At 33.0% G+C, this 27996-nt stretch overlaps 6 protein-coding genes across 8 annotated transcripts in view; 1 reads left to right on the forward strand and 5 right to left on the reverse strand.

Moving 5' to 3' along the window:
* Positions 1-521, reverse strand: part of LOC101494969 (subtilisin-like protease 3) — a 2599-nt gene extending 2078 nt beyond the window's left edge. Inside the window, 1 exon segment of the mRNA XM_073364558.1 lies at positions 1-521. This exon segment is cut by the window's left edge and continues 25 nt beyond it. Within this exon segment, the coding sequence (XP_073220659.1) occupies positions 1-503 (503 nt within the window). The 5' untranslated portion in view covers positions 504-521.
* Positions 522-2027: 1506 nt separating this feature from the next.
* Positions 2028-4498, reverse strand: LOC101511930 (subtilisin-like protease). Its single transcript, XM_004511570.3, has one exon. The coding sequence runs from the start codon at positions 4496-4498 to the stop codon at positions 2207-2209; it is 2292 nt and encodes a 763-aa protein (XP_004511627.1). The 3' UTR covers positions 2028-2206.
* A 3671-nt stretch (positions 4499-8169) lies between these two features.
* LOC101512266 (subtilisin-like protease) lies at positions 8170-11105 on the reverse strand. The gene has a single exon (XM_004511571.4). It carries the CDS (start codon positions 10479-10481, stop codon positions 8190-8192), a length of 2292 nt encoding a protein of 763 aa, XP_004511628.1. The 5' UTR covers positions 10482-11105; the 3' UTR covers positions 8170-8189.
* Positions 11106-11489: 384 nt separating this feature from the next.
* LOC101512597 (protein TPX2) lies at positions 11490-19269 on the reverse strand. 3 transcript variants are annotated; one of them, XM_073364209.1, is made up of 19 exons: positions 18392-19269; positions 17928-18293; positions 17749-17841; positions 17484-17561; positions 16839-16983; positions 16452-16560; positions 15980-16030; positions 15567-15664; positions 15401-15476; positions 15237-15299; positions 14827-14913; positions 14539-14597; positions 14377-14455; positions 12853-12918; positions 12711-12773; positions 12497-12577; positions 12359-12403; positions 12080-12174; positions 11490-11637 (listed from the first exon to the last, which is right to left on the reverse strand). In XM_073364209.1, the coding sequence occupies exons 2-19, from the start codon at positions 18127-18129 to the stop codon at positions 11628-11630; spliced, it is 1500 nt and encodes a 499-aa protein (XP_073220310.1). In that variant the 5' UTR covers positions 18130-18293; positions 18392-19269; the 3' UTR covers positions 11490-11627. The 3 variants fall into 3 exon arrangements, with proteins under 3 accessions (XP_073220310.1, XP_004511630.1, XP_073220309.1); XM_004511573.4 differs by lacking the exon at positions 11490-11637 and adding an exon at positions 11684-12000 and having other exon boundaries at positions 12497-12574; XM_073364208.1 differs by lacking the exon at positions 11490-11637 and adding an exon at positions 11684-12000.
* A 674-nt stretch (positions 19270-19943) lies between these two features.
* On the forward strand, positions 19944-22930 carry LOC101513333 (1-aminocyclopropane-1-carboxylate synthase 6-like). Its single transcript, XM_004511575.4, has 4 exons — positions 19944-20473; positions 20562-20693; positions 21474-21634; positions 21728-22930. Exons 1-4 carry the CDS (start codon positions 20120-20122, stop codon positions 22572-22574), a joined length of 1494 nt encoding a protein of 497 aa, XP_004511632.1. The 5' UTR covers positions 19944-20119; the 3' UTR covers positions 22575-22930.
* Positions 22894-26365, reverse strand: LOC101513659 (probable LRR receptor-like serine/threonine-protein kinase At1g12460). Its single transcript, XM_004511576.4, has 2 exons — positions 24694-26365; positions 22894-24602 (listed from the first exon to the last, which is right to left on the reverse strand). The coding sequence occupies exons 1-2, from the start codon at positions 25863-25865 to the stop codon at positions 23105-23107; spliced, it is 2670 nt and encodes an 889-aa protein (XP_004511633.1). The 5' UTR covers positions 25866-26365; the 3' UTR covers positions 22894-23104.
* Between the last annotated feature and the right edge of the window lie 1631 nt (positions 26366-27996).

Genomic DNA, 27996 nt, shown 5'->3' on the forward strand with positions numbered 1-27996 from the left:
ATTCCTGCATCCGAAGAGGAAGGATGAAATGGAAATATTCCTGTGTCCAAAATTCCAATTATGATCCCTTTGCCGAGATTTGAGTTTTTCCATAATTCTTGATTCTGTTGCAACCCCAAGAAGCTTGGACTATGAGTTGTATGCAACGAGAGAATCTTTTCGGGTCGAGTTGAAACAACTTCCTCCTTTTCTTCCAGAGCCTTTGCTTCATTGGGTGTCAATTTCACTGCGAATCCATCGACTATGTTTTGGTATGCGAAAATAATGCGCTTCTGGTTCTGAGTTTTTGTACTGGCTGGCAAAAGTGAATGGTACCAGCCATGCAAATTCTCTTTAGATTGAAAATAATTAGGCTTTTTGACGTGAACAATGTAAGTTAATAAGCTACTTTCATCTTCTAGTTCGTCATTTGTATTGTCAAATTCTTGATATTTATGTGCTGAAGTTTGACAGATAGTTAACACAAAAATGATACCAAGAAGCAATATTGCAGTTAGTTTCATAATCTTGGTTATGGTCGTGTTAATTTGATTTCTAGTAAGTGAGAATGCAATAGTGTAGTTATATAGTGTGGAGGGAGAATCATTAACATGGTTGTTAACGATAAATTGTACATAGGGAATGATTTTTATTGGAAGGTAGTTCTCAACAATGCATAGCTAGCACTTTGTTAGAAATTGTTAATATAAATTATAAGGCTCTTGTATTGCATGGTGATACCCGCTACCAGTTCTGTGGCGTTAGACACAAGTCACATAAACTGTGTACAATGCTAGCAGCTTAATTAATTAATTAAGCACTATTCTACAACCAGGTGAGCCTATTAGTTGCTTAATTTGAGAAATTAAATTATTAATTATGTAATACAATATTATTTTCTTTTAAACACTATCTGTTTTTTTGAAACAGATAGTTACATAAGTAGTAGTAAGTTACACGCTTAAAAGATAGCCTTAATGGATGTACTCCAAAACTTAGTATGGGAAAAGAAATCTTTATAAATTCATATTCTGAAATTTCTATGCTACATCCACTTAATTAATGACTTATAGCTTCAGGGCTTAAGAAAGTTTGACAAAAATTTCGATACGATCTAAGGAGTAAATTGTACATATCATTTGAAAACTGGATATAGAATTGTACATATCATCTTCTTCGTATCATTTGAAAACTGGATACAAAATTGTACATATCATCTTCTTCATTTTTTTCAACATTAACCATCATCATCGTTAACCATCTTCATAAATCATCATTAATCATCTTCATAAATCATCATTAATCTTCATTAATCATCATCAATCATCATCAATCATCATTAATCTTCATTAATCATCATCAATCATCATCAATCATCATTAATCTTCTCAATTTCATGTAAGTTTACGTGAACTGAGTTCAAGTAAGTTGACGTAAACTGAATTCTAGTAAATATACGTGAACTCAATTCACATATGTTTACGTGAATTGAGTTCACGTAAATGATTTAATTTTCAATCTTCAATGATTTCGCAATCTTAATTCACGTATAGGTACGTGAATTAAAATCGCGTAAATTCTGATATTTTTACTTTAACGTACGAGTTCATGTATATTTAGGTCACTTGAAGAAATTGATGGCGTAGGTTATGAGTGAGTTATATAAGTTTTAAATGATTATGAGGTATGATGATTTTTTTGATATGTGAGTCGTGAGATGTGATGAAAATGAGTTGTGAATTAGTAAAATTGTAAAAAATATTATAAATATTAAAAAACATTTTAGGTATTTTAGATTTTTTTACAAATTTGAGGGGTGTGGGTAGTAATGTGAGGGGTGTAGGTAGTAATATTGTTAGTTTTTTAAGTACCACGTGGCCCAATAAATTCAAATCAAGTCTAAAACTATATTTAAACTTTATTTTTTATAGTACTAGATTTGCTTTGTAGTTTGTATTACTCTTTTATGTTAGGAGTTAGCATTCCTTGTTTCATTGAACATCTCTTTTATCAATAACATGCATTGGCTCATAAAAAAACTTCAACAGTGTATTAATTTACCACAACAATGCCATTTCATTTCAATAAACAAATTGAAAAGTTCAATTGAATTACTAACAGACATATATACAAAGGATGTAAGACACATATATATAAGAGTATCTCTTCAATTTCCACAACCAATATATTCCACCTCCTCCTCAATTCATGCATGCACATATATAAATCACTTGAAAATAACAGATATGGGGACTCTAACAGCATGTTTATCAGATACCCAAGTGATAGAACCCTGAGCAAAAGTAGCGTTCCCTCTATTTTCTTTACCTTGTGGTATAAAATCCACTGAGTAACTAACCTTCTGGTTCACTTCACTAAATGTTATTTCAGTAGGATTTACACTCATTCCCAAAGCCAAAGGCTCCTCAATTTTCACTCTATAAGTTGAATTCACAGGTCCAACATTAGTCAAAGTTCTTGTATAAAACTGTGAATCAGAACCCAACCGAATAGAAAATGAAGGATAATTAAGTTCTGCTTCTGCTATACTTTTCACATCAAAACAATTCACTTTCCACTGTATAATAATTTCAATTTCTTTATCAGAATAACCCAAACCACACAAATAAGAAACATAATCTTCTGGTTTTATATCATAAACAAGACCTGGATCATTTGCTTTAACAGGGTTAACATGTCCCGCACCAGTTGCAAAAACATCGGCAGGTAAAAGCCTTTGATCCATTATAGGTAAACCAGCAAGGTTTTTTGTAGTAGCAGTTGTCATGATTGCCGATTTTATAGCAGCCGGAGACCAATCAGGGTGAGAACTTTTGAGCAATGCAGCAATTCCACTTAGGTGCGGACAAGACATTGAAGTTCCGGAAACAATGTTGTATGGTGGAATTTTGTTGTCTACTGAGATACCCCATGCTGCTAAAATGTTGACACCAGGTCCTATGATGTCTGGTTTTAGAATTCCGGGACTTTCTTGGTTTGGACCTCTAGAAGAAAATGTAACAACAGAAGGTGCAAGTGAATCGCCGATTACTGTTCCTTTGAATAACAATGTTGATGTTGGTGTGTTGGTTAAGTTTATGTAAGATTTGATTGATAAACCAGCTGCATAACTCACTTCAACAGCTGGTAGAACATTAGGAGTAGCAAAAGTGCTGACACCAAGTTCTTCTGGATTTGCAAGGATCATTGCTACACCACCTGAATTTAGAACTTCTTGTCCTTTTAAATCACTTGGTATACCTCCACCTGCGTCACATAACACTACTTTTCCTCTTAGATCAACGTTTTTTAAGGATCCTGGAAAACACAAGGACTGATCACTAGTTTGTGTCTCTGACTGGTTTGAGTTTCCGTATGAACCTGCATAAACAAGTGGAAATAATTGTTGAGAAAAGTCCTTGGGTTGGAAAAGTGTTTCACCTTCATATTCCTCTCCATCTCCTAGCTTTGCTGATGCTACTATTTTTCTGTCAATTGTGCTTGCACCGACGGTGAGGATCCATGGAGCTTCATTTGAGAGAGTGCTGTAATCAGGGCCAGAATTTCCAGCTGAACAACTGACAAAGATTCCATTTTGAGTGGCTGCAAATGCACCAATTGCAATTGAGTCTTCAAAAAATGGAAGAGATCCTAAACCAAGTGAAAGAGAAAGAACATCTACACCATCTTCAATAGCCATATCCATTGCAGCTAAAATAGCACTTTCAGGGCAACCAATTTCATCTATTATAGTACAAACTTTGTAAATTGCTATGTGAGCATTAGGTGCCATACCAGCTGCTACACCTCCAGCATTCCCAAAAACACTTGCATCTTCGACGAATCTTCCTGCAGCCTCAGCAGCAGTGTGTGTTCCATGAAAAACGTCTTCATTTGGAAGCTCTTGCATTGCACTTTTGACTAAATTTCTTGCACCTAGGAGCTTATTGTTGCATGTTCTGCCTCTTGTGAATTCACAATAGCCTTTCCATTTTGCAGGCGGCGGCGCCATTCCCTCGTCGTTGAAAGATGGATGAAAAGGATTTATACCAGTGTCTATGATGCCAATTATGACACCTTTTCCAAGGTTATCATAATTCCACAAACCTTGTCCTTGTTTTAGACCCAAGAAAGTTGGAGTGTGAGTTGTGTGTAATGAAAGTTTCCTTTCAGGTCTTGCTGACACAATTTCCTCTTTCTCTTGAAGAGATTTGGCTTCTTCTGGTGTCAACTTCACTGCAAATCCAGAGGCTACGTTGCGGTAAGTGAAAACCATTCTGTTTTTGTGAGAGGTTTGTGGAAGGAATGAATGGAACCATTCATGTAAATCTTGTGATTGAAGGGTAGCAGCATTTTCTGACTTTTTGACATGAACAATGTATGTCATTAAGTTTTCATTCTCATGCTCTTGGTTTTTCTCTGCAGCTAATGATGATGATGTAATTTGGTTGATGCCGTTAAGCATGAAAATGAGAGCAACAAACAATGCAAGCTCTACTGTGTACTTGATTTTCTCCATGATTTTGGAATTTAATAAAGATAGAGAAAGTTGCTTGTGCTTAGATTAGTGTCATGCATGTGTGTGTATATATATATATAGGTTTAGATACCATAGAAAACAAAATTAGCCTTAGTTTTATATATTATTATTAGTTGTATTATGGTTAAATACAACAAATTGCAATTTGCAAGCAGTAATCCTTACAAGTGAATTATACATTTAATGCTATTAATGCAATAATAATTCTGTTTAACTAAATCAAAATGCAATCATTTTCAATTTAAATCTGCAGGGCACAGTGCAATGCGTTATTCCTATGGCATTAATACAATCCTATTAATTTGGTGTAGTTGATCCTATTTCCTATTTCACCATGATTCTGAAACCTACTTATGAATTCTCTTAATTGTGTGAATTTGGCGCACAACAATTACTAAGTACATTAATTTTGAATGTTTTAATTGTATGAACTTCTTTATATACTATTTATTGGTTTTTTTTAAAATAATTCGCCACTGAATATTGTGTAATTGAAATGAGAAAATTAATAGAAAAAATAATAAACAATGGAAAGGGAAAAAAAATGGTAGAAGGATAAATCAACTGAAGTAGTTTTTAGAAGTTTTTTTTTTAGAAATAGTTTTAGAAGTTAAGATTTTTGAAAAAATACAACTACAAAAGATATTTTTGTAATAAAAAAAAATATACACCAAAATGGTGTATTGACTTTATTATTAATATAAATATAACAAAAGTCAATCTCAATTTGCATTTAAAAAGGGTAACAAATTGAGAATAGTACATTGTTATTTAGTAATTCCCATAAATACAAGATAATATATTTTAAATTGATGACAGTCAAAAATAAAATTGTTAATGTGGTTACTCCCGAAGAAAAGAAAAAAAATTGTTAGCGTGGTAACTCCCATTGAATAAATCCTTTAAAATGTTTTCTTTTATAAAAGTTACTTTCTCGTTTTTATTTATAAACAAAATATTAATGTATTTCGTCAATTTTTAGATTAAATACATTAATATTTTTATTTACAAGTAAGAACGAGAGTATAGTCTTATAAACTTATATCTTGCATTTGTTTCAAATATGTACCCTCTACATGTGTTTCCCAAACCATAGAAGATAAAACTTGATTGATCAATTCTTCACAAAAGGTATGATTTTGTTAACAAGTACATTGAAAATCCTGATTTTTTTAAGGTAGAACACATTCAATTTTTCATCTGATTTTCATCTCAAAATATTATTATTGATCAAATCGTGAGTGTTCTCACATATTGATGTCTCGGACTTTTTTCGTGAGATACTAATAAGATTTTGTTTTTTCATAATTGGAATTTTATGCATGTACCGTTGCCCAATTACTATGTACTTAAGAAAGTTTGACAGACGTTTCGATTAGATCTAAAGAATGAGACAAACATTGTACAAATCATTTGAAAACTGGAAATAAAATAAAAAATACTAGAAGTTTTGTACCAAAGTGGAAAAGTAATGAAAATATAAAATAATAGATTATGATATATTTTTATATGTGTACATATGTGATTATATAATTATTTTTTACTGTAAAAGTAGATATAATAAAAATATAAAAGTTTAGGATAACTAACATATAATTAATTGTCAATATTAAGATTTAGTCAAAAGGAAACATCAAGATTTAGGAGAATATTACAATTTTAAATATACCAATGTAAAATAAAAATAATTTTTTTATACACATCATTTATTTATTTGTTTATACTTTAAATTTTAATTTTATTGCATTATTGAAGAATCTTTGAGAGGATTTGTAATTAATAATGTTAAACTATTTGTTAATGTAATCCAATCAAATCAAATGTACAGTGAATTTGAAATTAGAACATTTTTAAAAATAAAATTGAAAGTATATAAATACCATCGTAATAAATTGTCATTTCAATTATAAAATATTATTAATAACTAAATATATTATTAATAAAATAAAAAAACTGATAAAAAAAATATAGGAAAAAAAATTAAAATCTTGTAAGATCAAATATCCTATTTATTTATATTGATAAAATGAGATTACTGTTTAAATAACAAGAGATTGAATTATTATAATAACACTTTTATAAATATAATTAATTAATTTGGATGCTTTTCTTTGTCAAATTAACTTATCAAAAAATATAATCAATTATATAGTTGTTTTAAATTGTGAAAATAAAAACATGTTATAATATTTTGCTTTTCAATGATAAGTGTATGATTTATTAACTAAATCATATACAATCACTTTCAAAAATGACTTGTATTTTATCATTTTGTATAGCAAAAGTAAATCAATTATGATCTTATACAATAATGCTCCATAAATTTGTAATGACTTTTAGAATTCATTTGTTTAAGATGTAACAATCTATTAATTTTAATATTTTGTCAAAAATTTATTAATTTTTGTTAATGCAATTTAAGTGATTTTTATTTGCATTTATAGGTAATAAATTTCAATGAATACATATTTCAATAATTTTTAAATTAAATGTTAGCATTAGTATGTATTTATTTATTGAAACTTGAAATGTTTTGTTTAAAGTAAATTTTAATTTTAATTATTTATCAAATAACTTTATCAAAAATTTGGTTATTAACTGTTAAAAAAAATAAATCAAAATTGCAATGTATTAAAGAATAAAATGTGTGATCAATTTATTTATTAAAATTGAAAAAATTTAAGTCCATATTATTTTAAAAGTATATTTTATCATGGTTGAAATTCGATCCTCTAAAATTGAATCAATTAAATATAAAAATATTATATTTGAAAGTCATTTCAAAGTTAAATTAAAGAATAAGAGGTGTGAAGTAAATCGTAAAATCAGATAACCAATGTTGCATAAATAACCATGTAAACTTTAAAATAATAGTTGAATTTTTGTGGAAGTTATAAAATTTACTAGGTGGACGAATGAGAAGAGTTAAAAGTGACAAAGAGAACTCAATCTCCACTTCCAACAAAATACTACACTAATTATAATTATATTTATTATTTTAAAAAAAAAGTAGTATTTGTGTTAATATGAAGCACCGACACCTTTGAGATTAGGCGTATCGCCGTGTCTGACAACAATACGATATTTCACATAAGTGTCCCAAAAAAAAAATTTACTTTTACTTCGACACACCTTAGACTCCTTAAACACATTTCAAACACAACTATAGGAGTTAAAGATGTGTCAAAGCAATGATAATTAATGATCGTGGTTAAAAACATGAAATTTAATTGCATCATATCTAGTTTTCTAACCATAGATGCATCAATAAAAATAATAAACTATCATATATGAATCGGTATCGGTGTCCTATATTTTGACATTAATAGTATCATATTAATAGTATCATATATGTATCGGTTACAAGTGTCCTATATTTTTTTATATCAGAGTGTCGTATTTGTATTTGCAATTTATAGGAGGTTCACTTGTATTTGTATCAGCATTCCTTGTTTCATTGAACATCTCTTTTATCAATAACATTCATTGGCTCCTAAAAAAAAACTTAAACAGTGTATTAATTTACCACAACAATTGCCATTTCATTTAACTAACAAATTTAAGTTCAAGTGAATTCCTAATAAACTTCTACAAATAAAGTATTATTTATGAGTATATCACCCTCTCCCATCAATTCATGCAACAGCATATATATAATATATGTCATCAATCATTTGAAAATAACAGATATGGGGATTCTAACTGCATGTTTATCAGACACCCAAGTGATAGAACCCTGAGCAAAAGTATGGTTCCCTCTATTTTCTTTAATTTGTGGTATAAAATCAACTGTGTAACTAACCTTCTGGTTCACCTCACTAAATGTTATTTCACTAGGATTCACACTCATTCCCAAAGACAAAGGAACCTCAATTTCCACTCTATAAGTTGAATTCACAGGCCCAACATTAGTCAAAGTTCTTGTATAAAACTGTGAATCAGACCCCAAAAGAATAGAAAATGAAGGATAATTAAGTTCTGCTTCTGCTATACTTTTCACATCAGAACATTTCACTTTCCACTGTATAATAACTTCAATTTCTTTATCAGAATAACCCAAACCACACAAATAAGGAACATAATCTTCTGGTTTTATATCATAAACAAGACCCGGATCGTTTGCTTTAACAGGGTTAACATGTCCCGCACCAGTTGCAAAAACATCAGCAGGTAAAAGCCTTTGATCCATTATAGGTAAACCAGCAAGGTTTTTTGTAGTAGCAGTTGTCATGATTGCCGATTTTATAGCAGCCGGAGACCAATCAGGGTGAGAACTTTTGAGCAATGCAGCAATTCCACTTAGATGCGGACAAGACATTGAAGTTCCGGAAACAATGTTGTATGGTGGAATTTTGTTGTCTACTGAGATAGCCCATGCTGCTAAAATGTTGACACCAGGTCCTATGATGTCTGGTTTTAGAATTCCGGGACTTTCTTGGTTTGGACCTCTAGAAGAAAATGAAACAACAGAAGGTGCAAGTGAATCGCCGATTACTGTTCCTTTGAATAACAATGTTGATGTTGGTGTGTTGGTTAAGTTTATGTAAGATTTGATTGATAAACCAGCTGCATAACTCACTTCAACTGCTGGTAGAACAGTAGCAGTAGCAAAAGTGCTGAAACCAAGTCTTTCTGGATTTGCAAGGATCATTGCTACACCACCTGAATTTAGAACTTCTTGTCCTTTTAAATCACTTGGTATACCTCCACCTATGTCACATAACACTACTTTTCCTCTTAGATCAACGTTTTTTAAGGATCCTGGAACACACAAGGACTGATCACTTGTTTGTGTCTGTGACTGGTTTGAGTTTCCGTATGAACCTGCATAAACAAGTGGTAATAATTGTTGAGAAAAGTCCTTGGGTTGGAAAAGTGTTTCACCTTCATATTCCTCTCCATTTCCTAGCTTTGCTGATGCTACAATTTTTCTGTCAATTGTGCTTGCACCGACGGTGAGGATCCATGGAGCTTCATTTGAGAGAGTGCTGTAACCAGGGCCAGAATTTGCAGCTGAACAACTGACAAAGATTCCGTTTTGAGTGGCTGCAAATGCACCAATTGCAATTGGGTCTTCAAAAAATGGAAGAGATCCTAAACCAAGTGAAAGAGAAAGAACATCTACACCATCTTCAATAGCTATATCCATTGCAGCTAAAATAGCACTTTCAGGGCATTCAAATTTTTCATTACTATTACACACTTTGTACATTGCTATGTGAGCATTAGGTGCCATACCGGCTGCTACACCTTTAGCATTCCCAAAAACACTTGCATCTTCGACGAATCTTCCTGCAGCCTCTGCAGCAGTGTGAGTTCCATGAAAAATGGTTTCAAATGGAGGCTCTTGAATTGCACTTTTGAGTAAGCTTCTTGCACCTATGAGCTTGTTGTTGCATATTCTGCCTCCTGTGAATTCACAATGGCCCTTCCATTTTGCAGGTGGCGGCGAAATTCCTTCGTCGTTGAAAGATGGATGAAAAGGGTATATACCAGTGTCTATGATGCCAATTATGACACCTTTTCCAAGGTTATCATCATTCCACAAACCTTGTCCTTGTTTTAGACCCAAGAAAGTTGGAGTGTGAGTTGTGTGTAATGAAAGTGTCCTTTCAGGTCTTGCTGACACAATTTCCTCTTTCTCTTGAAGAGATTTGGCTTCTTCTGGTGTCAACTTCACCGCGAATCCAGAAGCTACGTTGCGGTAAGTGAAAACCATTCTGCTTTTGTGAGAGGTTTGTGGAAGGAATGAATGGTACCATTCATGTAAATCTAGTGATTGAAGGGAAGCAGCTTTTTCTGACTTTTCGACATGAACAATGTATGTCATTAAGTTTTCATGCTCATGCTGTTGGTTTTCCTCTGCTGCCAATGATGCTGATGTAACTGGGTTGATGCTGCTAAGCATGAAAATGAGAGCAACAAGCAATGCAAGCTCTATTTTGAACTTGGTATTCTCCATGATTTGGAATTTGATAAAGATAGAGAAAATAGCTAGTGTGTGTTTGGACTAAACTAGTGTCATGCATGTGTATATATATAGATAGATAGATATATAATACCATAGAAAACAAAATTGGCCTTAGTTTTATATAATACTTATTATAATTACTACATATTGGAAACAAGAAGATGCAAGGTGCTGGCATGGGACGGCTTATTTGTATTAAATAAAGGGAAAATACAAGTGAAGAAAGTTATTTTTTTTAAGGTAATATAGGAGTAGTGGAATTAAGTCACTCTCATAGTAATAGCCGCTATATATTAGGTGTTAAATTGTATGGACTTGGGTTAGGTGCCAAACTGTAAATAGCTACATTGTAAAACATTCATCTATTTTTTGGACATAAATCTCCAAAAGATTGCCAAATGTTATTTTTGGCTTGGAAAGTTTATGAACAAAAGGACAAGTTTTTTATATATTGAAAAATTCATGTAATGACCAAAGATGAGTTTAAGAAGAATAGATTTAGGAACAAGTATCTTAAGGATTATGAGTTCACATAATATTAGACTTTTTTAAGCGTCGACGTCCAACACGATTTTTACTCTATTGACACCTACGTATGAAATGATATTTTGTTGATAGTAAATATTGACAATAAAGATAAAGAAAATAAATTTAATATAGTATTTACCGTAGAAAAAGAGTGAAGATAGACAACAACAAAAAGAGCATTATTTAAGAATGACGACACACCTACATACAAGTATTTGAAATTGGATATTGAAATTAAAGTTTTTTTCTTTTCATTTTTCATCTACATAATTTATAGTTTTTTTTTTATTTTTGTTTATATAATTATGTTTTGTTTTGTTTTCCATCTTTATCATTTGGTAGCCACTAATTGGATGATAACGTGGTAACTCAATGTCATGTGACATACCATGTCAGCATGTCACATCATCCAAATTGTGTGAAAAATTACATCAAAAACTAAAAAAAATTACACGGCTGAATAAAACCGTAAAGTGACTTATACTGCTGGGACCAAAATCATAAATTTCCCTTAATTTTATTAATGTTATGAGAATGTTCAGGCCTAAATGACTTCCAACTTGCCAATTGTTTCTGTATCTTCTATGTGCTGCCATGTTTGTGTTTATTCTATGCAAATCTGGTTCACAAGTGGAGGAATTGGAAAACATAAACACTTTTCATCATGTAAATCATAATCATCGTCTGTGTTCATGTTAATTAAACTTTCTAGGAGTATTTGTACAATATAGGAGTGATGAACTTAGAAACCTATGCCCATTTCTTTCTACTAAAAATAAAAAGAAATCTATGCTCACTATGTCCTAATTTTGTATGATTCTCTGTACAGAAGGAACAATCTGAGAAGAGTTGTTTGGACCTATAAGATTCGGTTATGTCTCAATTGGCTCTCAATTTCGCCTGGAAAATTCTGGTGTGCATAACAAAAGTCTTGTAAAATTGCCTCGTTTGTAAAAATTGCTGTCACCGAATTCCCAAGCTCCTGGAGCATTTCAGTTGAGAACGGAAATAACAAATCAAATTTAACAAACATGAAATGCAGTAGCACCAATTATGCATACCTCCTTGCACTCAACAGATTACCAACTTCACTGATACAACTGTCACTCCCACTATGATTTTGTTCATCTTTTTCTCCAACTATGAAAGGACTTTCCTACATCATTAGTCAGCCATAAGATGACATTTAATATCAATGATAGTATGATGTATCAATAAAAGATACAACGACATTTAATTATTATACAAAATTAAAGGAGGAAAATAAATAACAACGATGGATATTGAAATCAGAGGCTAATGTAACTTATATAGTTATATTTTTCAAGTAGCCTTTTTACCTTTTGGTTCAGATGAAAAGAAGTTCCCATATTTTCTTTTGAATCCTAGCACCCAAAAACAAATAACTCAATACGAGTAAGAGAAATGAAAAGTCGTCCAAAATTCTCACATTCAATTCAAAATCATAGAAGGAAAACCTTTCTGAACACTTTGAAATGTGGACGTAGTTTCGACTTAGATCCATTAGTTGACTGAGCTCCAGATGTTAGGGACAACTGCTAGCATTTCAAAAAAGAAAAAATGAATAAAAATTGTGAAATTAAATATCTTATTAAGTGAGGAATTTATAATGCAAGATGGTCCCTAGGAAATTCAAGGAATTGCAACAAACAAGAATTAGTATGAATTCACCTTACTAAAGAGTTCAATTGGCGGGTTATGTTGAGCCCTCTTTTCTGTACGGAAATTAAATTCCTGCGTGAATTAAAGCAACATATGATATCGTTAAACTTTTCTATCCAAGGGGTGACAAAGTGATGAACCACCAACTCACCATCGGCACAGTGATTTCCTGCTTAATGTTGTGGAAAACACCAATATCTCCTTTACTTGAAAGTATCTGAACAAAATTTTATACAGTCGTAAGTACAACGGATCACACAAAGTCACAAACAATAGGGAAAAGAAAAGTACTACTATATCCTACTTGATACAAATAACAAAGAAGAAAAAAAGAACTCTATCAAAAAGTTATCTGAACTTCCACATTTGACATCTTTCAAGGACCAAACTACTTCCATGATAATTACAGTTCCTTTAAACTAAACAAAAAAATATCATACTCTAATTAGAATAACAAATAACGTACAACAGATAGTGCTTTTATTTACAGTGATTTACTTATATTGACTTTAAGTAATAAGTACAATAACTTGAGCTCTATAGAAATACTGTTTCTGAAATAATTTCGCATTACACCAACACTGGGTCAAAAAAATAGATTTTATATTTATCGATTTATTATTTATACATGGATACAGTAATTCAATTAAAATTTTGAAGGCATATAAAAGTTGACAATTGAAAGCCAAAAATATTATTGAGTTTTGAAAACTAGTACGAAAAATCAGTTCTTGTAGGTCATGTGCTCATCATATCTACAATTGGCTAGTGAATGTAATCTATGAAACTCTAACACAAACAAGGACATCAAACAAGACATGGCATGGACACGTAAATGTCACTAATCATTTGGAAAAATGTAGGTGATTGAACGTAACTGCATGTGTAGGTTTTATGTCAATGTCGGATACCAAACACATTCAATTTAAAGTGTCGGTGATACATAAAATATAATCTAACGACAAACCACATATCCCACAAAATGAGATTTGCCACATGGATTAATCAACCGCATTGGACTCTATCGAACACCAACTTAAAAATAAAAACAATATAGAGAATCAAAACCACAAAGAAAGAAAAAAACATGGCTGTTGAAAAAAACGTGGCTGTTGAAAAAAACATGGCTGTTAACAATATATTGAATATCATAATTCATATTTTCTCCAAAGACCAAGTATTTAACAATAATTTTTCTTTCTACATGATACTCAAAAAAATATTCAAGTTAAAAATTGAATGTTACACTATGAGTGATATATTTAAGAATTGTTTTAGGTTAAAAAATTGGAGCAAATTGGAAAATGTACTAGGTAAAAGAAGTTAGAAATTCAAAAATCACATACATACACGAGATTTGGATTAGAAGTTGTCAGAATATTCTGCAGATTGCGGTCAATGCATCTAGGTAGTTAGAGCAAGATTGGATGGTTCATAATCCAAGTTAGTATTTCAAATCTGATTTGGTAAAGTTGGAGTACAATACAATCCGTCCAATCTTTGATCCAACAAGTTATATGTGCTGACTGCAGTGGTTGTAAGGTAATCTGGTCCCAGACAACCTAGATCCCTTATGTACCCTTTGAATATATTTCTATCAATGTTTATAATTCATTTATCACACAAACTACAGTCTAAGTATCTCTTCCTAGATTTAATTACAGCGTCTCATTACCTTCTTATTAATTAGCCGAGCTTTAAAATTATGCCCACAATCCAATCCATTATGATTTAGAGCATCTGTCACAGATGGCCTATGCAGAGACAACATTTCAAATTAGTACTCTTGTTTCACGGATTATCAAGTATAAACTATTATTTATATGGCATTTGTTACCTTCTCAAATCCTTGGTTCTATTTTGTGGAGCAGAAACCGTAGCATGTTTGTCCAAATCCTGCAAACAGAAAAATACAATTTCCCAGAGATTAGTCATATCTATCTTACAACAGGAAACTAAAGCAACAAAATGTAGGACAACCATAGCTCATAAGAAGTTTCTGCTACACAAACTTCAAAACCAATGTAGTTCATATAGATTGGGTATAAGAACATTGAATGGCATCCAATATACAATGATGTAAAGAAACAAGGTTACTATTTAAAATTGTATCAACTAAATTAACCTTAGCCGAAACATTGCATGGAAGTGTTGATGATGAAGTAGTAGATGTATGCTGCATGGCCCTTTCCCATGTATTGAGGTGAAATTCCTGAGAAGACATAAAAAATCTGAGATTTTAGATAAAGATTGCTGAAGATACCCGTTTGTCTGATTAATCATTGGTTCAATCGACCTCCAATTCTACTCATTAATGTGTAAGCAATGTATTTCATTATGTCTGGGTCAAGTGTATCGCATAAATATAGTAATTAGGAAAGTTAAGTCTTTGTATTTACTATCTTACTATACTAATCAAATAAATGAGTCCGTTCAAACCCAATGGTTTTCAGCATATGTTTCTCTTTGCTCTCTGTTTAAACATGACAAAATGGTGATGAAATAGAATGAACTATGAAAGTATCAAGAGCATACTTGAAATTCTGGCAACCGTGCTGTGGTCCTCTTGGGAAGTGGTAATGAAGGAGCATTAAGAATCTAGATTATGAGCATAAATAGTTAGAGACTAAGATTGAAAAGATATACCAATTACCAATACTAAGCTAACCAAACTAAATCTATCCATATGAAATACCAACTTTTCTGTTTAGCGGACGTGCTTTGAATTTGGGGAGAGCCACTGTCACAAATTCTGTTTCTGCAGCATTCTTGGGTCTGAAAAGCACATATAATATCTTAACTTCATTATGTGAGGCATAAAATTCAGCTTCATACAAAATTGCATCGAACAGCACAATGACAAACCTAATCCTTTGTGCTCTATGAGATGTTTCTAGGTCAGGCTCTCTAGGAACAGTTATCTTAAGCTTGGAACATCCAGAGTTTTGATCAGCAGTTACAATCTGCAAGAATATACAAATTTATAGACCACCATCACGTTAAACTTTTTCTTGTCACTCAATATAAACAATTTGCGTAAAGGATTTCAACTACTCTTGCTAATCCAATTTGTAAAGGAAAACTCTACTTAACAAACCGTCTGTTTACAAAACCAAATACCAAAAGAAAGTAATGAATGAAAAAAAGAGGGCAAAAAATATATGGTAATGGGACACAATATGATGCAAGTCAAATGAAGCGTATTCGGCAAGTTTGCACAATCTAATTTTACTAAGGAAGTACGCTACTGTACTAGCATAATGCATTAGGATTCATACCTTTTTAGGTGTCTTGTGGACAAAATTAGTTTGTGGCTTCACATCACCAACCTGTCACAAGAAAGATATGGTACATATTTCAACTGCTGTCTAAAATGAATAGAAAACCAACGGTAATAAAAAGACTTAACTAAAGTATTTTCATGCTACCAGCCAAACATGAGATCAACTTCAATTCTATTAATCCATAAACTATCAAATTGTTATCAACAAAAAGTATCACTAGGTTCTCATAACATAAAGCATTTCTGATGCCTGAAAATGGAATGCAATCTCTATCAACATTTTCATAAAATGGTATGATCAACAACAGCTTATCACAAGTTGTACAAAATTTGACAGCACTAAATATGTTCAATTTTATGATAAAAATCTCCGCCTCTACCTCTAGCATATATCTAAGCGGTTCAAGCACACAAATATAACAACCGCTTCAATTATTAGATACTCATGGGAAGAAGGGTCTACAAACCTTGCACAAGAGACCACTCTCTAATTTCTGCCGCTTGGCTGCTTGACTCTCTATCTCAGAAGAGTTAGCTAAATTAATCTCCTTCTTATGAGCTAGTACCTTCTGAAACCTGAGAAAAAAAGGAAGTTTAACATGATGTAAGGAAATGCAGTTCATTTGGCATCCATAGATTAGATAACTACTGCCATACTAACATCAGAGGCCAGAGCATTAAAGAGAAAATGCTATGGGATCAATGCAATAATACACCATTTATGGCAGAATGCACCATGATAAATTTCAAATGCTTGCAAAATAATCCATTAATTAGTATTGCTTCACTCTTCGGTTTTCCCTGATATTTCATAGCTTTGAACCATAATAAAGGACAAGTTCTCCAATAATCACCTCGATCCAACAATTTGAGCGGGGCTGTTTTGCTTAGCCAATTGACTAGCTGTAGGTTTCATCAGTGTTGATGAACGCTTCACTCTAGCAAATTTAGCCTTAGAATTCAAACCGTCACCGGTTGTCTTGCTATTAAAAGTCAGTCCTGGAAAGAATGAAAAATACATGTCAAGCTCAAATTAAAATGAAATGTTGAGATACAAACTAACAGGACAGATACAGATATGTAGAGAAAAAATTAAAAAGATTATGAGTATAAAATAATAGAAGCACAATCTAATGAATTATTATAAAAGAAAAAATTGAAACTACACTTCACAATAAAAATTGGCATGGCACAAGAGATCAATTTCAAACGGTAGTGTGAGCACCTAGAATATGACGTACATTAGACACAACATTTACACGTCAACATTGATAATAATTTGAGAAAATCAATTAATTAAATATAATTTATTTACGTGTCATTATCATGTCAGCGACACCGGCACATGTTAAACCCTAGGACAAGTCTTCGATGTGTCGATGCTACAGATATAGTTTATGATGCAATTAGTAATTGATACGTGAAGAAGAATTATAAAATGCTATGTCATTGCCAACAACAAATTTCTAAGAAGATTATTTTGTGATCAGATTAGTTACCTGGTTGCATGGCCACATTTTGGTGAACTCCACCTAATAATCCAGAGATTTTACCACTTCCACTCACTGATTTTGAACCTGGCAAGTACAAATCAGATAGTTGACCTAATCAGTAAATCTCAACTTATGATAGCAATTTGGAAGTAATAATAATAGTAGTAAAAACGATAGATGAATAATATTAATAATAATAATAATAATCTTTTTCAGAAAAAGAATAATCATCACAATAATAATAAAAAATAAATAAAAGCAATACTAATACCAAAATGCTGAAGAACGTTAGGTTTGGGATGATGAACTGTGGTTGTAGTTGTGACCGCGATTTCCTCTTTCAGAACATGATTTGCCACAAAAGCTGAAACGGATGAACAAAGGTAATCGTGAAATAAATCAACGTGATCGAAAGAGAGAAAGAAAAAAAAGGTTGAAACGGTAACGGACGAGAAGGAGCGTAGGTTGCAGCGGTTTGGAACCAAAGTTCGGCTTGGCGAGCTTGAGCAAGAGGTTCTTGTTGAGTGAAATCGAAGAAGCGAGCAGCATCAAACTCGTAATCGAGGTCAATCTCATCTGAAACAAACACTTGGTGCTCTATTTCCATCATCATCATTTCTTGCCTCCACATACCAACATTGCTGCTTTCCATTTTAATTTTGTGACTTCGATTTTAGTGTTGACGCTTTTAAATTAAAATTAAAATTTGAAAATCTAATCTAATAATCTAGTGAATAGAAATCGTAATAATCTACTAATAAAATAGTCTAATGCTGCCATTGGTATACTCGTTTGGTTGTCACGTTGCGCCGGGACCTGTGAGGGATAACAATAGTGTGTAACGACTAGTAAGCTAGTATAGTAATAACGATCCAAAATTTGAATTCTATGGAGAGATGGATGGACGGATTTACCCTTTTGATTATGAGGACAGAGGAAGTTATGCTTTGGGGTTTGTGTTTGTGTTTGTGTTTGTGTGGTCACTGATCACATTCTATCTATCAGTGTGCATTACTCTGCATACTGCAATTTCGGCGCCTCTGCGATTCTTGTTAGCTTTGCATCAAATTGCAATACTGTCCCTAACGCTTCATCACTGGCACCTGAACAACCCAACACTTCGGTGGCTGGGTGGGTCCAATGGAATTGGATTTCCTCCCTTTACACGTCGTAACCGAATTTTAATTTTTAAATTAACGTTTGAGATTGTTTTAACTTAAAAAACAGTTTTTATTTATTTATTTATTTAAATTTTCTGATTTCAGATTAATGATCAAATTTAAAACTGCATAAATCGTGGTAAGAGAAATGTTGTGTCATGGACAAGATTTCTATTCAATAGGGCTTTCATTTCAACACAATCATATTCGATGAAAATCTAATTATTCATATTTAAATTTAATATTTTAAAATTAAAATTAAAACTAAAATCTTCATTTTTTTAAATGGTTTAGACGATCATTAATGTCTCTGAGTCCGTGAATCCACCAAAATATTAACCGTCAAAATTCAATTTTGTTATGTAATATCTGACTTATTTTTTGAAGTTTACTATTGTTATTGTCCCAAAAATAAATATATTTTTTTAGAAGAAAAAAAATCAATAAATACATTTTTAGACAGAAAAATATAATTACTAGGAATATAAGTCTTATGGAATTATTAGCCTATTTTTTTCTTTGAAATGTGTTATTACTAACTAATTAATATAATGAAGTGTCTTGAAACATAAAAATAAAAATTAAATACATCGATAAGTACAAAAAAAACTAGCTTAGCTCCTAACAAACCTCGCGCCTCTTGCATTAGCGAGGAGGAAGGGGGCCAAACTAGAGGGAACCCATTGAAAAATAGGCAGATTCTTACGACTTCTAGCACCTAATTTAGCCAAAATGCCAACACAGGCATATCTTGTATGGCAAAGTATAAATGACTTCAACCATCCAATATTGAAACAACAACTCCTTAACAGAAGAAACCAAATTTCCAAATCTCTCTTGAACAAGTTTCGCAACAACAAGAGTTTTCAGTTGTACATTCCAGTCTTCTTTGTTATGTAGTAAGAAAGAAAGGAAAACAGAATCAGGCACCATGTTTTTTGTTTTTTGTTTTTTTTCCAATTTGAATAGGCACACTCACTCATTCTAGTTTGGTGATTTGTAAATTAAGTTCCTACAAATGATGTTTCATATTTACCCCGTTATGCCAAATGCCAAAGTGTGGTTTACATAACCTAAGTATTGTTATGATAACACGAGTTGATTCTTATATAGTCGCATCTATCTATCTATAACCTAATGAAAGCACAATTGAATGGTCCATAAACCAATAGGTCCCTCGCTGCATGAGTTGTGGAAACATCTTTATTTATTTATTTATTTATTTTTGTAATAAGAGGCGGCTATGGTCGTTTTAAAAGAAGCGCAAAGTGATAACTAAAATGAGCGGCAAATATCAAAGGAGAAGAAAAAAGGACCCGCAGCAAAGACAAAGAAGAAGAAGAAGAAAATGACACATATCATATCCTTCTTCTATTCATCCAATATTCTGAAACACTCATTCACTCTCTTCTATTTCTTCTTCTTCTTTTCCTCCTAATAATTATAATAGTATCATTAATTAATTAGTACTAGAATTATGAGATGAGAGTGATAGTGCCTTTGCAAGGAGTTGTTCAAGGAACAGGTGGTCTTATTTGGGGTTCAGTTATTCCTTGTGCTCTCTTCTATTTTCTTCAGCTTTATTTTAAGACACGTCACCGTAATCGCCAATCTCCTCCTTCCAACAACCTTCCGCTTCCAGAGCTCTCCGTCTTGCCACGCTCTCTCTCCCAGCGGGTCAGAGGTTCAACCGCATCCGCTTGTATATCGGGTCGGGTCAATTCCATAGTTGCAGAATCTCCTTATTACGTAGGTTTAAACAAGGTCGCAGATAACCCTTACCATCAGATTCATAATCCCGATGGTGTTATTCAGCTTGGTTTGCACCAAAACACTGTGAGTTTCTTCTCCTTTTATTTTCTATTCTCTTATTTTCAAAGCTACAATTGCGTTTCTGATTCTTCTGTTCTCCTTCTTGTTGTAGCTATCTGTGGATTTGATTCAAGAATGGATTCGTCACTGTGGAAGCGCTGCTATATTGGGGACACCAGCAAATTGTGGATGCCTCAATATTACTGACCTTGCTCCTTACCATGGATTCATGGACTTCAAAGTGGTGAGTAATTACTTAGTTCCTAATTGATTCAACTTGTCACACAAGACATAATTACTTTGTTTGTGTGAGTTTGAAACTTCGTGATTCATTTTGTAAAATTAGTTCTTACTAAAAGTAACTTATATTTGGATAGAAGTGATTGAATAATAAAGTTCAGGCTGAAAATCAATTATATAGGCAAAAGGTCAAAATTCTAGTGGTTAGAATTAATTTTGAAGGCAAAATTAATTATATTTAAATACCTTTAAATATGTCAAAATCGATTTTAATATTCAGAGTCAAGTTTGCTTCATCCAAAAGTGAAACCAAAAATACACTAAATCATGTTTTTCTTGGTTGCTTCGTAGCTTTTTCAAAAGAGAAAAGAAAAGAAGTTTGCTCACACATTTAAACCAACATCCTTCTCGGTTATTTTAGTTTTATTTCCTAACCTAGTATATTCGTGTTACTTTTTTAATATTATAATGTTAACTGTTACTTATCATGCATAAGTTGTAAATGTGTATTTGCACAAATATGGTGAGAATAACATTTTTATAGTAAGCTTTGAAACCTTAATTAGTCATCTCATCTTGATTTGATATATGCATATTAAGGTGTGCAATAACCGGCAAGCTAAGCATTTTCTCGGTGGTTCTTGCTTCTAATAATTTTATTTGTAGATGGGTATGTATCTTATCCAAGTCTCTCTGGCATATGCATGTTGCATTCTCTTAAAGTTGCTCTTTTAACTGCATCACTGCAAAGCCTGTGTTTCCATCTTAATTCTCTATCATGCAGGCTGTGGCTGGTTTCATTTCTCAAGTTTTGGAAAAGCCGGTTTTCTTCAACCCCTCCCACATGGTACTTACTACAGGTGCCATCCCTGCCATTGAAATTCTAAGCTTCTGCCTAGCAGATAATGGAAATGCATTCCTTGTTCCCACACCTCATTGTCCTGGGTAACAATCGATTTCCTATCTCCAAACTCCTTGTTTTGTTACCCACTTTCCTTGCTGGTAAAAAACAATTATAGTTTTGAATCTATGGTGCAGCTTTGACGAGGATGTAAAATTGCGAACAGGCGTGGATATAGTGTCTGTTCCTTGTCGCAGCGCTGATGACTTCAATCTAAGCATAACTGCGCTTGACCAAGCCTTCAACCAAGCAAAGAAACGTAGTCAGAAAGTTCGTGGAGTTATAATATCGAACCCTTCAAACCCTGCTGGCAAACTGTTAAATCGGGAAACACTACTTGATCTTCTGGACTTTGCTAGAGAGAAAAACATTCACATAATCTCTAATGAAATATTTGCAGGCTCTACTTTTGGAAACACAGAATTTGTGAGCATGGCAGAAATCATGGAAGCAGAAGATCGTGATCGGGACAGAGTTCATATAGTGTTTGATCTAGCAAATGAGCTCTCTGTTCCAAGTTTTGAAGCGGGTGTCATCTACTCCTATAATGAGCATGTTGTGGCTGCTTCCAAAAAATTGGCAAAATTCTCAACTGTTTCTGCTCCAACTCAGCAACTGCTTATCTCCATGATTTCAGATACAACGTTTATACAAGAGCTCATAAAGACAAACAAATTAAGGCTGCAGAAAATGTACAATACATTTGTGGCAGGATTAGATCAGTTGGGAATTGAGTGTGCCAGAAGCAGTGGTGGTTATTGCTGCTGGGCGGACTTAAGCAGATTAATCCGTTCTTACAGTGAAAAGGGGGAACTAGAGCTCTGGGATAGATTGCTGAATGTAGCTAAGATCAATGTTACCCCGGGATCCTCTTGTCACTGTATTGAACCTGGATGGTTCCGTTTTTGTTTTACTACATTGACTGAAAAGGATATTCCTGTAGTAATGGAACGGATTGGGAGAATTTCTGAGACCACAAGTTGATGTGGTGTCAATTATTTCTACAAGTTTAGTTTGTTTATTGATTCTTTATTCTTGTGGTGAAACCAGCATCATCTCAGAAGGAATAATCACTCCTCAAAGGAATATTTATTTGTTTGTGTAATATATTGCTCAAGAGGACGGGCATTGGCCAAGTTGAAAGACAAGTGTGCATAAATCCGAGTCCATGAGCTGATGCAAGTTTGTTTGCTAAAAAAAATGTGTCCTTTGTAACCTTAAACGAATGAAGACAATATTTGGGGAAGAAAAAAGCAAAGAGGATACAAATACTATGCAGTTTTTGTTTTTCCCTTAAAAACAATTGAAACAATGGAATAAACAAATGCATTTTATTGTAATGTTACAAATTTTATATAAAAAAATGGTAATACAAAAATGAATGCTAAAGAATTTTCATCCTCTCCTTCCCCCTCTAGTAACCAGAGTCTATCTGGGTTTTCTTCCATGTATGCTCTATCTGATACTAACTTCCTGGAAAGAATTTGATAATTAAGCAATAATCTAATTCTGAGTTAATGAGATTCCAATCCATTTCTGATGGACTCAAGAACCTGAACAATCTCAGCCATGCTTGGTCTCCTTAAAGGATCCTCTGAAGTACAAATTAGCCCCAATTTCATAACCTGAATTAATTCATTCTCAGCAAAGCCAAGTAAATTCCTGTCAAAGCAATTTGAAGCCGAGCCAGTCTCCAACAAACCTCTTACATATTCACACAAAACCACAACCTCATTTGTGGTTGGACTTTCCACAGGCTTTCTCCCTGTAACAAGCTCCAAAAGAATGACCCCAAAACTGTAAACATCACACTTTTCACTCTGCCTAAAGCTTTGAGCCAACTCTGGCGCAACATACCCAACAGCATTGTGGAACTTGGTCAGACCGTAATTATCCAAAATTGGTAGCAACTTTCCTAATCCATAATCAGATAACTTGGCTTCGTACTTGTCGTCTAAGAGTATGTTAGAGGATTTAAGGTTGAGGTGAAGGATTGGAGGTCTACAGTCGTGGTGGAGATATGCAAGGGCTCTTGCAGTTCCGAGCGCAATTTGGAACCTTCTAGACCAATCTAATTTCCTATTGCCTCTACTGGTGCTGGTTCCGGGATAGCCAAGCCCATGTAGATTATCATAGAGATTCCCATTTGAAACAAACTCTGATAAAATCAACTGCATTGAAGAGGACCAGTAGTAACCTTGAAAGGTAACTAAATTATGGTGTCGAATGTTGCCTAGTCGCCCAATTTCGTGTTCAAATTCCTCTTGATTTCTGATCCTTCCCAAAGTCTCAAGCTTCTTCACTGCAATTGAGATGCCACCTTCAAAGTCGGTTCTGTAGACTGTACCGATTGATCCGCCACCTATCAAAGACTCTTTGTCAAGCAATGCTTTTGTGCCTGCCTCCCAATCTTCATATTTTGATGGCAAACTTTTGCTGAAGAGAACCAGCTTTCCAATTATAACATTTGATTCTGTTGATCCTAGAGGGGTACTCTCAACAATCATAATCTGATCATCGTCTCTTTTTCTACGCCGGGCCCTAATACTCACGATGGTAACCAAACAAACCCCGGCAAGAATAACAGCTGCAGCAACAATGGCAACAATTGCAGAGACGGTGAGAAGTTTAGTTTTCCCAGGAGGCGAAGGTGACAATCTAGTTCCATTTTCTGAGCAAGGAGTGTCCAAAGGAGCACCACAGAGAAAAGGATTATTGGAAAATGCAGGTGCACCAAAATGCTGTATGGTTGCAATATCAGGAATGACACCAGAGAGATTGTTGAATGAGAGATTAAAATGTTTCAAACTTTTTAAATCTCCAAGGGAAGCAGGGATTGAACCAGAAAACAAATTATGCGATAGATCTAAGTATTGGATCCTCGATAGATTTCCTAAGCTTGATGGGATGCTTCCCTTAAGCTGGTTATGATGTAGGTCAAGGGCTTCCAGATTTGTCATATTGTAAATAGCCAGCGGAACCTCACCCTCTAAGTTATTACCAGACACATCCCTGCAGCAACACGAAAGAATCAGACTTTTTATTCACATTTCAGAGGTTCAAGTTAATATATATAACAGTTTGAGAAAGTTACAAAACTCACAGCTCAAGAAGAAACTTGCAATTAGTTATATCGTCCGGAATTTCACCAACAAGGTTTAGGTTGTGCAAATCCAGCAATTCAAGCAGCTCAATGTCGCCAAACCCCTTGGGAATCATTCCTCCTATCAAGTTAATACCCAATTTGATAACCAATAGTCCTCGCAATTCCCGAATATCAACTGGGATACTCCCTTTCAACCTATTCAACTCCAATGACAAGAGCTTAAGATTCTTGCATCTAGTTATGCTGGAGGGAATCTCCCCATCCAAATCATTCCCTGAAGCATCAAAGATCTCTAATCTCTCACTACATACAGTGATATCCGGAATTTTTCCTTCAAACCCATTATAGGATATATTAAAATAAGTAAGATTTTGCATTCCAAGGATGCTGAATGGAGCCAAATCAGTAAACCTATTACTACCAAAATCCAAATGCATTAGACTCTTGCATGCAGAAATTTGCTCTCTCACACTACCTGATAAGGCATTGCTTCTCAATGATACATATGATAACATGGAAATGTCACATATTCTAGAAGGGACAAAACCACTTAGATTATTGAAAGAAAAATCAAAGCCTTCAAGATTGGAACAATTCACTAAAGATACAGGAATTGAACCAACAAGATTGTTATGAGAAAGGGAAACAAACTTGGTTTTATAACAGTACCTAAACAAAGCAGAAGGTATCTCTCCATTGAAACCATTCTTTGACAAATCTAGAAACCGAATGTTAAGCAAATCACCAATGAATTCAGGAATCGAACCAGTTAAAGCATTGGAGCTGAAATTGATCTTCCACAAGGAGTGAAGATCAGCATAACCTTCTGGAATATTACCTGAGAATCGATTCCCAAACAATGTCAATATCCTCAACCTCTTCAAACCAGAGAGTGATGGTGACAACACTCCACCCAAGCTTGTGTTCCAAAGCACGATTCTTTCAACAAACCCTTCAGAGTTACAGAAAATACCTTTGAAACCTTGACATGGGTCTTCACTAGAAACCCATGAACTCAAACTGTTGTATGGATCTTCTGTGATGTTACCCTTGAATTGAAGTAAAATCTCTTTCTCAGTTATTGGTGAGACAGTGGTAATAGACCAAAGCAAACAGAGAATGGTGCAGAATAGAGCATGAGAAAGATGAATTTGATGATGTATTCTCATGCTCGAAACAATGTGATTACTCTACAGACATTAGTAATCAATTAGGATGCGATTTTGAGATGTTATTTCATCAGCTACAATGTTTGAGGTTTTTGTAAAATGTCGGTCCAATGAGAAACAAAACATCACGACTTTCACCAACATGGAGCATTCTCATTAAGAGGACAGAAAATGAAGGAGAGAGAAAATGAAAATGAAATGACAACATGAACAAAGTGAAGTTCTTTTAACCGAAGTATCTACTACCAACTTGTTAGATCTCTACTTCATCTCCTTTTGGGTTGTTCTACCTCAAGCATCTAGAAAAAATATTCTAGAATGTTTTCAGTGTTGAAAAAATTATTTGGCTTTTGTGGGGTTCAAATGGGTAGCATAAAAATGGAAGCTTGAAGTTGTCTTAGATGAAGAGAGAGAAACAATCGAAGGCAACAACAAACGGGGAAATAATAATAATAATAATAATAATAATAATAATAATAATAAAATTTAAATAGGAGTGTATTTTTATTTCTTATAAAATTCCAAAATTTTATTTTAAAAAAAATTCTTCAACTTGCACTCTCAATATATTTTTACTAAACAACAATAGTTATTGCTATTGAATATGAGTTTTTAACATCGAAAGCTCAAAATAACATAAATATCAATTTAAATTTATTCTTTATGTTGACTTCTATCCTAAAACCTAAAGTATATAGTTAAAGTTTGATAGAATTCTCACAAAAATCTTTATTGAGATTAAAACTGTCAACTAAAAAAATTATAAGATCGAACAAAAAATTGAAAGAATAAAAACCAAAATTTTAAATTTAATTTAATAATAATGAAAGTGAAATTATGAAGCATATGATGAGATGGTGGAAATGGTGGGTGTAATTTTGCTGGAAAGGAAGCAGGTGAGACAGTGAGGCAATTAAATAAAATTTCTTGTAGTAATAAGTTTTGTGAAGATAATAATAAATTCAGAGATTGGCAACAAGTGAAGGTTAGAAGCACGTGCATGAGAGAGTTCTTTCTTTTAAAAACTTTATGAAGCAATGATACCCTTTTAATTTAACTATGTAAACCCAAAATTGTGTATGTGACCATAAATATGAGTTACTTGTTGGTCTAAGGACACCTCAATGTAGTGTAGGACCAGCATTTATTCTTCCCTACCAACCAAGTCACTACCACCATCATTATCGTCAACAACATCTCAATTAGTATGCCAGAAAAGATAGGTAATGAGTTTGGAAATATTGGGAAGACCAAAATAAATTGAAGAAGAAGAACATCAAGAAAGTTGATGTAAAGTGGAAATAAAAGTGTGTGTTTGTTTGTCTGTAGTACAGTTTTGGTTTGCTTTATTCAATCTATCCGTTTCTTTAGCTATACTTTTAGTTGGAAATCCTCTTAATTAATTATATGAAGAAAATTAGTCAAAACTAAACATTTACAAATGCACTTCGTACTTGTGAAAAATACTTATTTTGTCACAAGTATATTTCAACTCACACACAAAAACGCATTATTATTTAATTATTTTAAAATGAAATACTTTTTTTCTATCTTTTTTAAGTGTGTATGTGTATCTAGATAATGTGGCCAAATGATTGTGATCATGGAAAGCTTATTTTGTATCCGTTTTGTTCCTTTAGATTATGAAAGATCATTTTTTTAACTTTGTATAGTTACTAAATACTACTATTTGTTTTAGCAAATTTGACTACATCATCTTACCCTTTAGTTACTCAAATAATGAGAAGTTTTAAGAACATTATTTCAGTGTTGAAAAATATATAATTAATGTTTTTGAACTAATTAAAGTTATTACAAAAATTATCTTGAAAATATTCTAACGGTTAATTGAGCTATCGCCGCAACGAGACATTGAATATTACACGAAGTCTAATATAAAGTAAATATTATTAATTATTTTAAAAATATCCTTAAATTAATTTATTAATGATATAAGTAGATAATCATTATAAATTAGAAGTAAGTTAGGAAATGAACTTTTTTACATGAAATTAAGAAAACAAAATGCACTTAAAAATTCTATGTGTCTCTAGAAGAAAAAAAATTGTCTCAAAAAAATGTATTTTCAGTTTTTAATATGATAATTTTTGTTGTTGTTGTATTTTCTAAT

Source organism: Cicer arietinum, chromosome 8 (genome assembly GCF_000331145.2).
Source record: "Cicer arietinum cultivar CDC Frontier isolate Library 1 chromosome 8, Cicar.CDCFrontier_v2.0, whole genome shotgun sequence".
In the NCBI taxonomy this organism is placed as follows: Eukaryota; Viridiplantae; Streptophyta; class Magnoliopsida; order Fabales; family Fabaceae; genus Cicer; species Cicer arietinum.